At 35.6% G+C, this 12,957-nt stretch overlaps 1 protein-coding gene across 2 annotated transcripts in view; it reads right to left on the bottom strand.

Annotated features, from left to right (window-relative positions):
* Positions 1-6,500: 6,500 nt before the first annotated feature.
* Positions 6,501-12,957, bottom strand: part of TRIM33 (tripartite motif containing 33) — a 112,136-nt gene continuing 105,679 nt past the window's right edge. The window contains exons 17-20 of one of the 2 annotated variants that reach the window (XM_032881386.1): positions 11,778-11,852; positions 9,964-10,116; positions 8,498-8,548; positions 6,501-8,418 (exon numbers count right to left, since the gene is read on the bottom strand). In XM_032881386.1, the coding sequence (XP_032737277.1) occupies positions 8,206-8,418; positions 8,498-8,548; positions 9,964-10,116; positions 11,778-11,852 (492 nt within the window). In that variant the 3' untranslated portion in view covers positions 6,501-8,205. The remainder of the gene's footprint in view (positions 8,419-8,497; positions 8,549-9,963; positions 10,117-11,777; positions 11,853-12,957) is intronic. The other variant, XM_032881387.1, reaches the window with a different exon arrangement.

The raw sequence follows: 12,957 nt of genomic DNA, 5'->3' as shown, positions 1-12,957 counted from the left end.
ACTGAGTGCAGAGCAGATGCGGGGCTCAATCTTACAACCCTCAGATCATGACCTGAGCCGAAACTGAGTCTGATGCTTAACTGACTGAGCCACCAGGTGCTCCCATTACATGTGGTTTTTTGATCTGTAACGGTCTCCCCACCTGTTTTACATAGCACTTTAAAAATTCACACCAGGCATCTTTGTAAATGTCCTATGTTGCACTTTTGACTAATTATTTCATGATTACATTGTCAAATATTTTTGGTAAAAATGCTACAGGTGATAAAGTGGAGCTTTGTTTTGTACTGGTCTCAACCCACCAATAACTAATGGTGTGACTGGATGGGCGTCTGCGGTTCTTACTTTGATTGCAAGACACTTCAGCAACAACCATCAGGAAACAAAAGAAATAAAGGTTTATTACTTACAAGACCTGGAAATTACACAGCACAGCTGGGCCCACATAGCAAGGTTGCAGAGGGAGATGGGGTGGTGGGCGGGACAAACACACACACACACACACACACACACACACACACACACACACGACCAGGGGTCCCTGTTTACCAAGGTTGGGGGAGGTTTAGGGTTCCATGGGTTCACTTCTTATTGGTGAATTCAAAACAAGAGAACGGGCTGTTCAACAAGAGCTGTCTTTGAAGTGGATGCCTCTCTGAAATGGATACCTTGGTAATCAAAGCTTAAGCCAGACACTTACAAAAAAAGAAAAAAAAAACAAAATGCAAAGGGAAAAAATATCAAACCCAGGGCTTCAACTGCAGCTGTGAGTATCTTCCTTGCTAGCTCAGCAATACATTTTAAGATTTTTTTTTTTAATGAATCTTATCCAGCATTTCAGATATTTTATACCATGAGGGTTCCTCAGTGCATACAGTCTATCATATGATCAGAAACAGCTGTCACCATATATTGCCTTTCCAGATCAACAGTAACAACTTTATAAATGAAAGAATAGTCATATATTTACTTAAGGCCACAAAAAGGGGATGCTTGAGACAAAGCCTTGGATTAGGTGTTGTATAATACCAATTTATCTTTGCATGTATTATTTCTTAAAAATCTAGAGTCTAACTTTTGTGTTTGCTAGAGTTTAGAACTCAAGTCTCAAATTAGTGAAGGACAAGCTAAATATTCAAGAGTTGAGGATAGATTTTATTTATTTTCTTAAAGATTTTATTTATTTATCTGACAGGCAGAGATCATAAGTAGGCAGAGAGGAGGGCAGAAAGAGAGAGATGGAAGCAGGCTCCCTGCTGAGCTGACAGCCCAATGCAGGGCTCTATCCCAGGACCCTGGGATCATGACCTGAGCTGAAGGCAGGGGCTTTAACCCACTGAACCACCCAAGCACCCCATTGAGGAGAGATTTTAAAGCCTTGGGGTCCTGCATCTACATTTTTCTCACCTCTTTAGTAAAAAGGGAGAAATTACACTTCTAACCTGCCCCTTTTACATGGCAATAGCAGGAAGAGGAAATAGGGAAAAGGAAATTAAAATGTTTCCTTATCACAACTTACCATGTATCAACCTTGTGCTATAAATAACTTCTTGTCCATATTAATTCCCAGAGCTAGATAGGACTACCCTCATTTCACAAATAATTAACTCAAGAGTTCAGACAGGTAACTGGTTAAACAAAGCTTACTAGTTCAAACCAAAGTGTTCAAGTGGCCCAATGGTCTAAACTCATGATTTTTTCCACTACACAAAATGCATCCAGAAAGGTAACAATTTGGCAGTTCCATTCTGATACTTCACTTGGTTATTCATGGCCATAGTTCTGCATAACCTAAAGAAAAACCAGTCAAATTTCTTGAAAAACAATCTACACTCCATTACTTAACCCACTCTAGTCTTACTGCTGTTCAAAATGGAATTGGTCTCCTAAGGTCATCTATGGCTTCTATATTGGCATGGCCCTTTACCTTTACTTCAGTGGCCACTTTACCTTTACTTCATCTCTTGCTCTAGTAATTGATTTCAATGATACTCCTTTTGAAATCCCTTATGAAATCTCTCTCATCTTCCATTATGGCTCCTCTGCCTTTCCTCCATGACTAATTCAGTCTTCTCATAGAATTTTTTTTATATATATATATACTCCTTAAATGTTTCTTCCACTATCATAAGTATCCTACTCTTACCATTATAAAACTTTCCTAGGCAATATCATACCCTACATTGTTTTAGTTAACAACATTATACTAATGGCTGAACTTCTGACAGGTGTTTGCTGAATGCCTATCATGAACTAGCCATTTTTGGTGACAAATAATACAGGATTCTCGATGGATCTTAGAGGCTCTGTCTACAGCCCAGTTATTTGTAATAAGCACCAGAAACATGGACACCCACACCTTAATTTTCCATGGATACTTTAAACTCAACATACCCCCCAAACTGAACTCATTCCCCTCCACTCATAATCTATTCCTTTCTCCCACTATGATGTTAATAGGTATCATATAATAAAAGCCTAAGGTAAGGACCACCTGGCCACCAGTATTGGTCTGTTTTACTTTCTAAATCTCTCTAAAATTTGACTGCCAGTTTCCATCTCCACTGCCAGATAGCTAGTTTAGGGCAATTCTGGATTACTCACAGCCTACAACTCTCTCTCCACTTCTTATATTCTCCATAATCCATTCTTCACAGTTTAAAATAAACTTTCAAAAAGGCAAGTCTGATTGTATCAGCTCTCCAAACCCTGTTCTTAGGGAATTCTTTAAGAACTCTTAAAATTCTTCAGGGGCTCCTTGTTACCATCAGTAAAAGCCCCAAACCCTTTAACATGACTTTCAAGGCACTGCTTAAAAAGGACCCTGGCTCAGTTCTCCAGCTTAATATTTTACTGCTCCAGCTTACACTCTACTCCAAACTGAAGTTCTCAGGTCCCAGAATATAAATATATACGTTCCCTTTCATTTTCAGACTTTTCTATATTTTATTCTCTCTTCATTCCTTGGCTGGTTCCCTGTTACTGTATTTTTTTTTTAAAGATTTTATTTATTTATGTGACAGAGATCACAAGTAGGTAGAGAGGCAGGCAGAGAGAGAGGAAGGGAAGCAGGCTCCCTGCGGAGCAGAGAGCCTGATGTGGGGCTCGATCCCAGGACAGATCATGACCTGAGCTGAAGGCAGAGGCTTTAACCCACTGACCCACCCAGGCGCCCTATCATATTTTTTTAAGTGAAAGAGATCACTTCCATGACCAACGAAGTTAGGTGTTAGAGCCTTTCCTGTATTTTCCTACTGTATTCTGTGTTGATCCCTATTGTAATACGCATTGTTCTCATACAGTCTAAACAACACTTGTGAAGGCAGGAACACTTCTGTATCTCCAGTGCCTGACACACAGTATACATTTTTCAAATAAACTTAAAATGATTACATCTCAACTCAAAGAGGAAGAAAAAAGGAATTCATCTGCAAACTTTTTCAATTTTCTAATTTAATAGAAATAACCAAAACAATGTGGCTTTCAAACAAGGCTTTAAACTAATCTAATACAACTTCTACAACACATTCCAGAGCATTATAACAAGAAATATTTACAGGCAGCTAATGTATTAAATAACCATGAAAAAGAAAATCTTGCTTTTAATACACACCAGCAAAAAACACAGGAACGGAACAATTAGAAACTGCAACCTTGTTTTAAAAAATTAAATATGATTATTTAGAGAATACAATACCACAGAAACAGCACTTTTTCTTTAAGAATCATATTGAAGGGTAATTATGTGCAAAAATAATAGTTGTAGTAGTAGTAGTAGTAGTAATAATAATAATAATAATAATGAGGGGAGGAGACCAGTTGAAATACTGGAAGCAAGGAACTAGTAAGGCTGTGAATTTAACCCTTTCGTGTGTATGTCTACATAGAAAATAACAGGCTTTCAGATTGCACATACCGTTTTTATAGGCTTATATACATGTTTCACTGTGATTTAAAACATAGTAAATGCCTACATTTTTCAGACCAGGAGCAGATAAGCACTTCCTTCTTAAGACTGAAATTTAGGCCACACCTGAAAGGGAATATTGCAGTGGCACCTACAATATCATTTGAGTGCCTTCCCACATACAAATTTGGTGAATTCTAAAGAAGAGCATTTTTTACAGATTACTTGCTAGAAAAGGGCTAAACTTAATTTTGTACATTTTGTAGTATGATTATGACAAATACGTCCAAATTGACCTATTTTTGAAGATAATTTTCTCAGATACAATAAAAAATATATAAAAGACCACGAAGGCAAACACAAGGAACTAAGATGGAAGATATGTTTTACATGCATTTTGGCCAAGTAAAGAAACCATCATATCCAAGAGTACATGTTGAAATCTGAAATGTCTATGTAAACTGTGGCATATAAATTTTTTTTCTTAAAAAAGTACCTTCAATTTTTTTTTACTCAAATACCTACTTTTAAAAAAATATGCAACTTTCCCCAATTTTTAAAATAAAATGCCACAATATATTGTCATAAGCTCCAGCATACATTTAAATTTCTTATTTTTTAAAAGATAGACTGGGTGATATGCATACAAACTTTCCTATAAAATCACCATCTGGGAGAGGACTATGACGTGCCCATTAGGCAACAGACTTAAAGCAGTGTTATTGCTTTATCGAGGAGGAGAGAACTGTCAGAAAAATAAAAGAAAGCATCCAGGTTCAATTCAAGATCAAACTGATACACCTTGAAAACCTTGGATCATCTTCAGCAGATTATTAATACAGATGATATGAATTAAGAATCTGATTGTTTTAATTAAGGGAGTTAGAGTGGGTGGATTTTATAAAACTACTCACCGATCCAATGCTGAGTATGCAAATAAGCAGTCTTGACTTCAACAAGAAACGAGATCTTTATACATCCTGTGTTGTGAGTGGGAATAGCTAAGGGACTTAAAAGGCCAAGGGAGAGGGGGGCCACAGCATCTATTCCCAATTTGGATACAAGAGATTGCTGAATAACATGTGGTAGGCCAAAATCTGAGGGCACAGTCAGAAGATCTAAATCTACCGGCTTATTAACACTCATCACTAATAATTACATGGGCAGGATACCTGCTGAGGTAACTTGTAAAACCAACAATTTGCTCACTGTAAACCTCTTGCTTCTACTTAAAAACATTATTTCTTTGGATTAACTAAAAACCTCAAAAATTGTTACAACAAAAAGTGAGAATTAACTGACTTTAATATTACTTAAAATTCCTTTATATAAGACATAGAAGTCAGAAAGTACCTCGTTGATTCCAAAAAGAATAATTTCAACAAGAGATCCAATGCCTTATTATCTCTGTGGTAATGATTCGATGTTTCTATATAGATCATGACCTACAATCTAACCATACTCTGGGACACGTACATGCTTCACCTTGCAAAACAATTCCTTTACTCAGTGAATTAGCTGAGCCAAGTGCTTAAAAAAAAAAAAAAATTTAGGCCATCAGAACAGACTGAGGAACACTTTGCTTTTAGTGTTCTGATGGGAGATCGGAAATGAAGTATTGCAAATCTTTCCGAGTTTTTAAGTTAACATTTAACATCTCTGAGTCTAAAATACTTTTAATAAAGAAAGAGTATTAAACTGCCTTTAGGAATTGACGTTAAATGTTTGGTTTTTTTGAAGTATAAATTAATAAAAAAACATGAAGACATCTGAATATCAATTTAAGCTTTTATACTTTTTCTAATGGTTATATCAGATAGTGGCTGAACAAATCAGCTTAGGAACACACGGATCAGTGTAAAAGAAAAAAGCTTCCATGAAATCTAAACTTGCATTTAAGGGTAGTTTGTTGATAGCTATTTACTTAATAGTAAATCCTCAGTAGTATGAATTGTTCTTCTGTTAACAGAAACGGAGCCTATTAAATGTTGACAGTAAAGTGGCTTTTCAAAAACCAATCTTAAAAGAAAAAAAAAATTTCACCTAACATAGAAATATCTTTAAGGGAACACATTATTTTTTAAGGCCCCAAATATCAAGAAATAATTATTTACTTAAAATTTAGTTTCTCCCCCATTGGTAGAACCTATATAAAAGACTTAACTAAGAAACATGAAAAGGACTCAACTGAAGAACAAGTGTAAAATATTAGAAATCAATGGCTTGACAAAAGGAAGATATACTGCTACTCCTCACTTTCCCAAATGTGCCCTAGATATGTCTGATAAACTCAAATCATAAACGTTGTGGGAAAGAGGGAAATGCACATAAATAAAGCATTTTAAAACGATTCTCTCCCTCTTTTAAGAAAACTCTTCTTAGGTATCTGAAATGTGAGTAAAATGATAAAACAGTTCGATGTAAGTTTTAAAGCTGAACTTATAACAAAACTGAAAGAGAAGCTAAAAGAAAGTCACAGAATGAAGTCAACAGCAGTAATAAAATCAACACCACTTACATACACCATCAGAAGGCCTGATTAATATTCATGTTTACCCCCCATGCTTGTTAAGAAAAGAAAAACAACCCAAAGGAATTTGTATAATAATTTCTTTAGAGCACTTTATTTGATTCAATATGCACTAAAAAATATTTACCTCAGACAATTATGCCAAATAATTTTTACTGAGTAGTCTACTGTCTGAACTGCAGAAGCCAAAGTTTTAAAAAGGCAAATGATTTGCCACAAATCTGCTGACGTCTGAAAAATATCTAATGGCAAGTCTTCTATTTTGGTCACTTTTATTCTAAGGTGTCCATACAAAAGTAGGACTAAATTTTTAATCCAACAAAAGAGAAGCCTGTACACAGTCTAGAACACACATCTTGGATCTGAGCATCACAAATGAAGAGAAGAAAAATGAAACCAAGCCAAGGTGGTTTATCTGCCTCAGGGGCTGAACTCAGGGTAGTAAAGGTGGGTTTACTCCAGTAACCATTCAAGTGGGGATTGGCTCATTTTCAGGATTTACTTACAGGCCTCTTCTAAGTCCGTTAAGCCCCCAGTCCATGCAAATGTCCCACTTGGTGGACAGATGAGTAATCTAACCCCACCGGGTTTATTTCAATAGTTTGATATTTAATAATAAGCTGCTTCTGAAGATTTTCTGAGAAGTCTGTTCTCTATTAAAATAAGATAGAACCTCAAAATATGAATGTGAACATTAGAAATAGACAGCATATATTACAAATCCATTCTTGATAGGAACATTAGTAAGAATACACATTAGCTTAAAAAACAGGCTCAGCAAATGTTGCTGATCTGCCAGAAGTTTTAGTTCACTATTTACAAATAAGACAAAGTGAAATACAGAAAATTTTACACATTTGGTAGTTGACAGATTACTGTTTGCCAATAGTGGTCTATCAGAAAACTGATATGAAGGAAGACTGGATAAGAGCCAGTTGTCACCTTCTCAATCAAATTCAAATGTACAGAAAACTAGATTAATTTTAAAACAAACATTCTGCCTTTGATGGGAGTAACTGTATGATCAGATGGTCTGACTGGGAAGTGCAATTGTGTGGAAGTGTTTTCCTGGAAATGACTACTATAAGATCTGCTGCTGAAAAGTTACCGTATTTATTTCAGCAGACCATTAAAAGTGATTAAATGATGATCACTGATGTTTCCTAGACTCTAGGTATAAACAGAAAATAAAACTACTGTTGAGTTCTTTAAACCAATATAAAAACTAAGGCCCAACAGCATCAAAGTGAGAAAAAATGTCATGGCATGATTCAATGCACATCTGCAATGACATCAAAGTGGAATCTGAGCAACTCTGATTTTAGCTAGAAAACAAACCAGTATGTATGTGTGTGGAAGGGGAGACGTGAAAGTTGTTTTTAGTATCTGTGCACTCTTGTCCAAAGAAATAATTTATCAAGCGACATGACAAGTATGTACTTGTATGCCCAGCATCCTGCACCAATCAATACCACATGATCACCAACTGCCATTCTAAAGAACCATCCTCTTTAGTTACAGAAATCTTCACATCATTTCACTTTTGCTTTTTGTTTTTACTTTTAAAGTTGCAAACAGAGTTCTCTCCCCCTTTCTTGACAAGAAGTGACTTCTGTCCATTACTTCAATCTAATACTGTGTAAAAGCTATCAGCTTCTTCAAGGAGGTGCCCACTGTAGGCAGGATATTCCAGCAACACTTAAATAAAAGGTTTTCTTTTCTCTCTCTCTCTTTTTTTTTTTAAACAATTATTTAAGTTCATGTCACTTTACTTTATATGTACTGGTCTCTCATCTGACTTTAGGCGTTTCCTGCGGGGCTGTATAAAGTCTTCATCAGAGTCCTCAGTTACCTCACCATCATCCTCTTCCTGCTCAAACTCTGGCAAAGGTGCGAAGGTCCTGTCTGAGTAGATCTCTGTGAGTTTATCTTCAAAGTACAATGCAACTGCTTTCCCTGCCTGAGCTACTTCTGAATCAGCCTGCAAGCAAAAGATAGGAATATTCACCTGTTGGTAATGCATATTCCTTCACCAAGTTTGCATGGTCTGAAAAGCTTACCTTCAAATTAATCTCTTGTGTTTCTGCATAAACTTGAACAACTTTCATCATCTAAAAAGGATACCAGAGTCAAAAAAAAAAAAGGGAAATTATAATCCTTTCTAAAGTTATGAAACTGCATAGGATTGGCGACGAAAGTCAGCCATACTAGGGGGAACAAATTGCTATAACCAGATTAAGTGCTTTCCCAAATTCTATAGAACATGGAACCACTTTCTTTACAAAGTTCTGTTACTAAACCTACTGTGAAACCTCAAGAATGCTTTCAAATTCTGAATTAGTAAAGTCAATCGGAAATGGCGGTTGACTGAATACATCAATCTCACGAAGACAAAAAAACTAATTATATAAGAAATGTTGCTTTTTAAAAACTGCCAAACCATCAACAAACCACTTAGAATTCTATCTGTATGGCAATTTGTTAACCATAAATTATTTAATCATTGCTAAAGCAGATAAAAAGTGTCTTCTTCCTTGCAGATGTTAGCTACAATTCATAAAAGCACATTTATTTGAAAATAATCTAACTGGATTAGAAAGTAAGACAAAAAGTGGAACTATATCAATTTTAAGTTCAAGTGAGTAAGGTTTTACTATACTTTCTGTGGTATACTGCTACACTATACTTTTAACCTTAAGGATTTTTTTTCCCAAATATTGAAAAGATCATCTAGATGCTTCCAGAGGTAGCTATGAGTGTATGTTAAATGATGTCCTTTTACTAATAGTCATATGGCACCAAATTTCACCAGTAATAAAGATATTTTACTACTGAGGTTTCTAAAGATTTTGTAGATTCTTATCTAATTCCATTTTCTTCTCATAGAATAATGAAAATCTTCTCTAACAGTAAGAGACTTGCCTTTTCTCAAAGAAAACAAAACAATTTCCTTGAAGAAGTGAGTCATATAGCATATTTTTCCTCAAGGAGAGCCCATTCTTATCCTCAAAAAAAAATACACAACCGAAGTTAATAAAAGTCGTATTGCTGAGATTAGAAAACTCAACATTATATACTCTATATACTCTGGGCTACTATTCAAGATGAGCCACCAGAAATTAGTTTATGATTTCAGGGTTCTGCATTTAATAGGTTAACATTATTAACCTACATTAATAATAAAATCAAAGGAACCAGTACAAGTGCCTTTCCTAAATGAACCCCAAATATAGACTACTTAATAGTCATTTTCCATATACTTAACTACAGCCTACTCTCTATACTTGTATATGTCAACCCTCAACTTCAAAAAGGCATATCCATTATACTTCCAATTATACACAGTAAACTTTCTTCATTAGAACTGTGGATGCAATCAAATTTTACTTTTGACACAACTGCAGGAGAAAAAGAATTTTCAATCAAATTAGGAAAATCTCTTAGCAGGAAAAATATAATAAAAAAATAAACAAGCAAAAACCAAAAACTAATAATCCAAGACTTTATAGTTTGGAAGCTAACATACTTCATTAAACCTTTCACAGTTCTTGAAGATCAAACGGACATCAGCCACAAAGTCATCTGGGACTTGGTAGTGTTGGGAATGTTTTTTCTGAAGCTTCTTTTTCACGGTGGATAAATCCATTGGTTTCTTTATAATTTTATAGTAGTTTGGTATCTAAAGAAACAAATAAATAAGAATAGCTAAGGATTCTCCAAAAATGCCAAACTGTTTTATTTGAAAATGTACAGCATATATTAATTACTGAGCCAGCTACTTGCAAATTTTAGGTATAGTGAAGGTATTTTAAATCTTATGCCCCAATCATATATCATAGAAACCAAATCATATTCAGAATCTGTGGCAGTCTTAATGGTTATGAAGGCCTCAAAGCTCTATCTGTGATAAGGAGATTTGGAAAGAACGCAATCAGCAAGGCTAGCCAACATTAGTGTTAAGGACACATCTGGCTCATCAGAATATTATGACACCTGAAGAGTTTTTTTTTTTTTTAAAGAAAAGAAAATATAAAAACAAAATTTATTATCATTAGAATGTTGTCTTTTAGAGGCTGTAACTTTATACCACAAAGAACTCTAGACATAAAACAACAGAGGGAGAAAGAGGTTAAGTAACACAAGAAAAATTTTATTAACCCTTTAATGATCATGCCAGACAGATTCTGGCCCCAACTTTTAGCCAAAAAGTTGTATTCTTGAGAAACAACTGAACTTGGAGAAGCTATTTAAACAGTTCACAAAAACAAATATTCAAAAGTTATTTTCTACTGTAAAATGCCTATACTTGAAGACAAACTTCCTAGTATCAGATGGTTACTATTTGTACAAAACATATTCCTGTGTCTAGGGCTTTTGTGTTTTAAAATTCATTTCTGAGCCTACCCAGTAAACAAGTCTACTATTTAATATTTACAGGCCTGGCATTCAACAATGTCTTAATTCAACAAATGATGGTGAGCAAATGTATATAGCATATTCTCATTCCATTTATGAAGCCTGAGCACCCATGATACTCCTTTTCCTATGGGACTTTAGAGCTTTTATTCCTAACAAAAGTCTCCTTTAAGATAAACAAAGAGCACTGACTTGCAAAATTTCCAGTCCTTTCTTAATCTTGACTATTCCTAAAGAGGGCTTATCTTCATAAGATAAGAGCCAGTGTGAAAGCTTCAATTTTACATTTTTATTCAAATTAATACTTACATAGAGATTGTTTTCTTCCCAAGGTACAGAGCCTAGAATCATAGAACTGGAATTTTAGAAATATTTCAGTCCAGTACTCCCACTGTATGTTTAAAAAGGTAAAGGCAGAAAATTAAGAAATTTGCCCAAAGTTTTACGGCTAGTTAATGGCAGAACTGGGAGAAGTTAAGTATTCTGACTCTTAGTCCAAGATTCTTTCCATTACACCTATATCCCTTATGTCCATTTTAAAAGTGAAAGAGAACACAGAAGTTAAATTCATTAGTTTTTCATGACAGCAACAAAACCTTTAAAAAACAAAATGCAATTTTTGACAAGTGAATCACACATCCATTAAGAGCCCTAATAAAATTTTGGATTAATAAATACTTACAACATTATCAGGTACTGATAATTACAGCAGGTATTATGCTAAAATATTCTATAAAAGTATCCTATGTGTTCTTGGAATATCCAAAATGGGGTAAGAAATAGCATTAGAGAAGGAAACTTGAACCTTGGAGAGGCTGAGATTATGCAAGAAGACTGAGATGAGAAGTCTTAAGACCAGAGCCAATATTCTCAAGTCTTATACCAACCTTCTTCACTAGAGAGGTCATAAAGTGAACAACTCACCGAAGCAGGAACCGGCTCCTGGAATTCAATACTTAATTCATGGCAATAGAGGTAAAGCAGAAGTCGTTCACATTTCTGGACCAAAACAAAGAAAGGAAAACACATGAAATGTTTATTCCCCTAATAAGATATTCTTAAGAGAACTTCCATCACTACAAAGCCTTATTACAATAAACTCAACATATGCCTCCTATATACTGACTTATCTAAATACAAAGAAAACCATCTGTTTCCCTTGCTTTCCATTTGGGTTTTTTTTTTTTTTTTAAATTTTATTTATTTATTTGACAGAGAGAGATCACAAGTAGGCAGAGAGAGGAAGGGAAGCAGGCTCCCTGCTGAGCAGAAAGCCTGATATGGGGCTTGATCCCAGGATCCTGGGATCATGACCTGAGTGGAAGGCAGAGGCTTTAACCCACTGAGTCACCCAGGCACCCCTCCCATTTAGTTTTGAGACTACCTTCTGTTCTACTTTTAGAGAATTTATTGAAAACAGAGGGTGGCTTTTATTCTTAGACGATGACTAAGGTAATTTATCTACTACTGACTATTTACAGAGACGGAAAGGAGTCATAAAAGCAACATAGCATTCTGCATAAAAATTCATAGATTACTAGGTTATCCTCTAAATCCTAGTAATTAGGATTACCTAGTAAACCCCCCCCCTTTTTTTTTTAAGATTTTATTTACCGGGGCACCTGGGTGGCTCAGTGGGTTAAAGCCTCTGCTTTCAGCTCAGGTCATGATCCCAGGGTCCTGGGATCGAGCCCCACATCGGGCTCTCTGCTCTGCGGAGAGCCTGCTTCCTCCTCTCTCTCTCTGCCTGCCTCTCTTGCCTACTTGTGACCGCTGTCTGTCAAATAAATAAATTAAAAAAAAAAAAAAAAGATTTTATTTACCTATTTGACATAGAAACAATGAGAGAGGGAACACAAGCAGGAGGAATGGGAGAGGGAGAAGCAGGTCTCAAGCTGAGCAGAGAGCCTGATGCAGGTCTCGATTCCAGGACCCTGAAATCATGACCTGAGCTGAAGGCAGATGCTTAACAAGTGAGCCACCCAGGCACCCCAGGATTACCTCGTTATCTATAGTAATCTTTAAATTACTGCTTTTGCTATTTTCTGATGCAAGAAGGACACATATTATTCTTTCTTTTCCTGAAATGACTCCATGCAGGTCT

This window comes from Lontra canadensis, unplaced genomic scaffold (assembly GCF_010015895.1).
Source record: "Lontra canadensis isolate GAN:19392208 unplaced genomic scaffold, GSC_riverotter_1.0 scaffold75, whole genome shotgun sequence".
In the NCBI taxonomy this organism is placed as follows: domain Eukaryota; kingdom Metazoa; phylum Chordata; class Mammalia; order Carnivora; family Mustelidae; genus Lontra; species Lontra canadensis.
The sequence above is the reverse complement of the archived record's forward strand: the minus strand, read 5'-3'. Positions and strand labels throughout refer to the sequence as shown.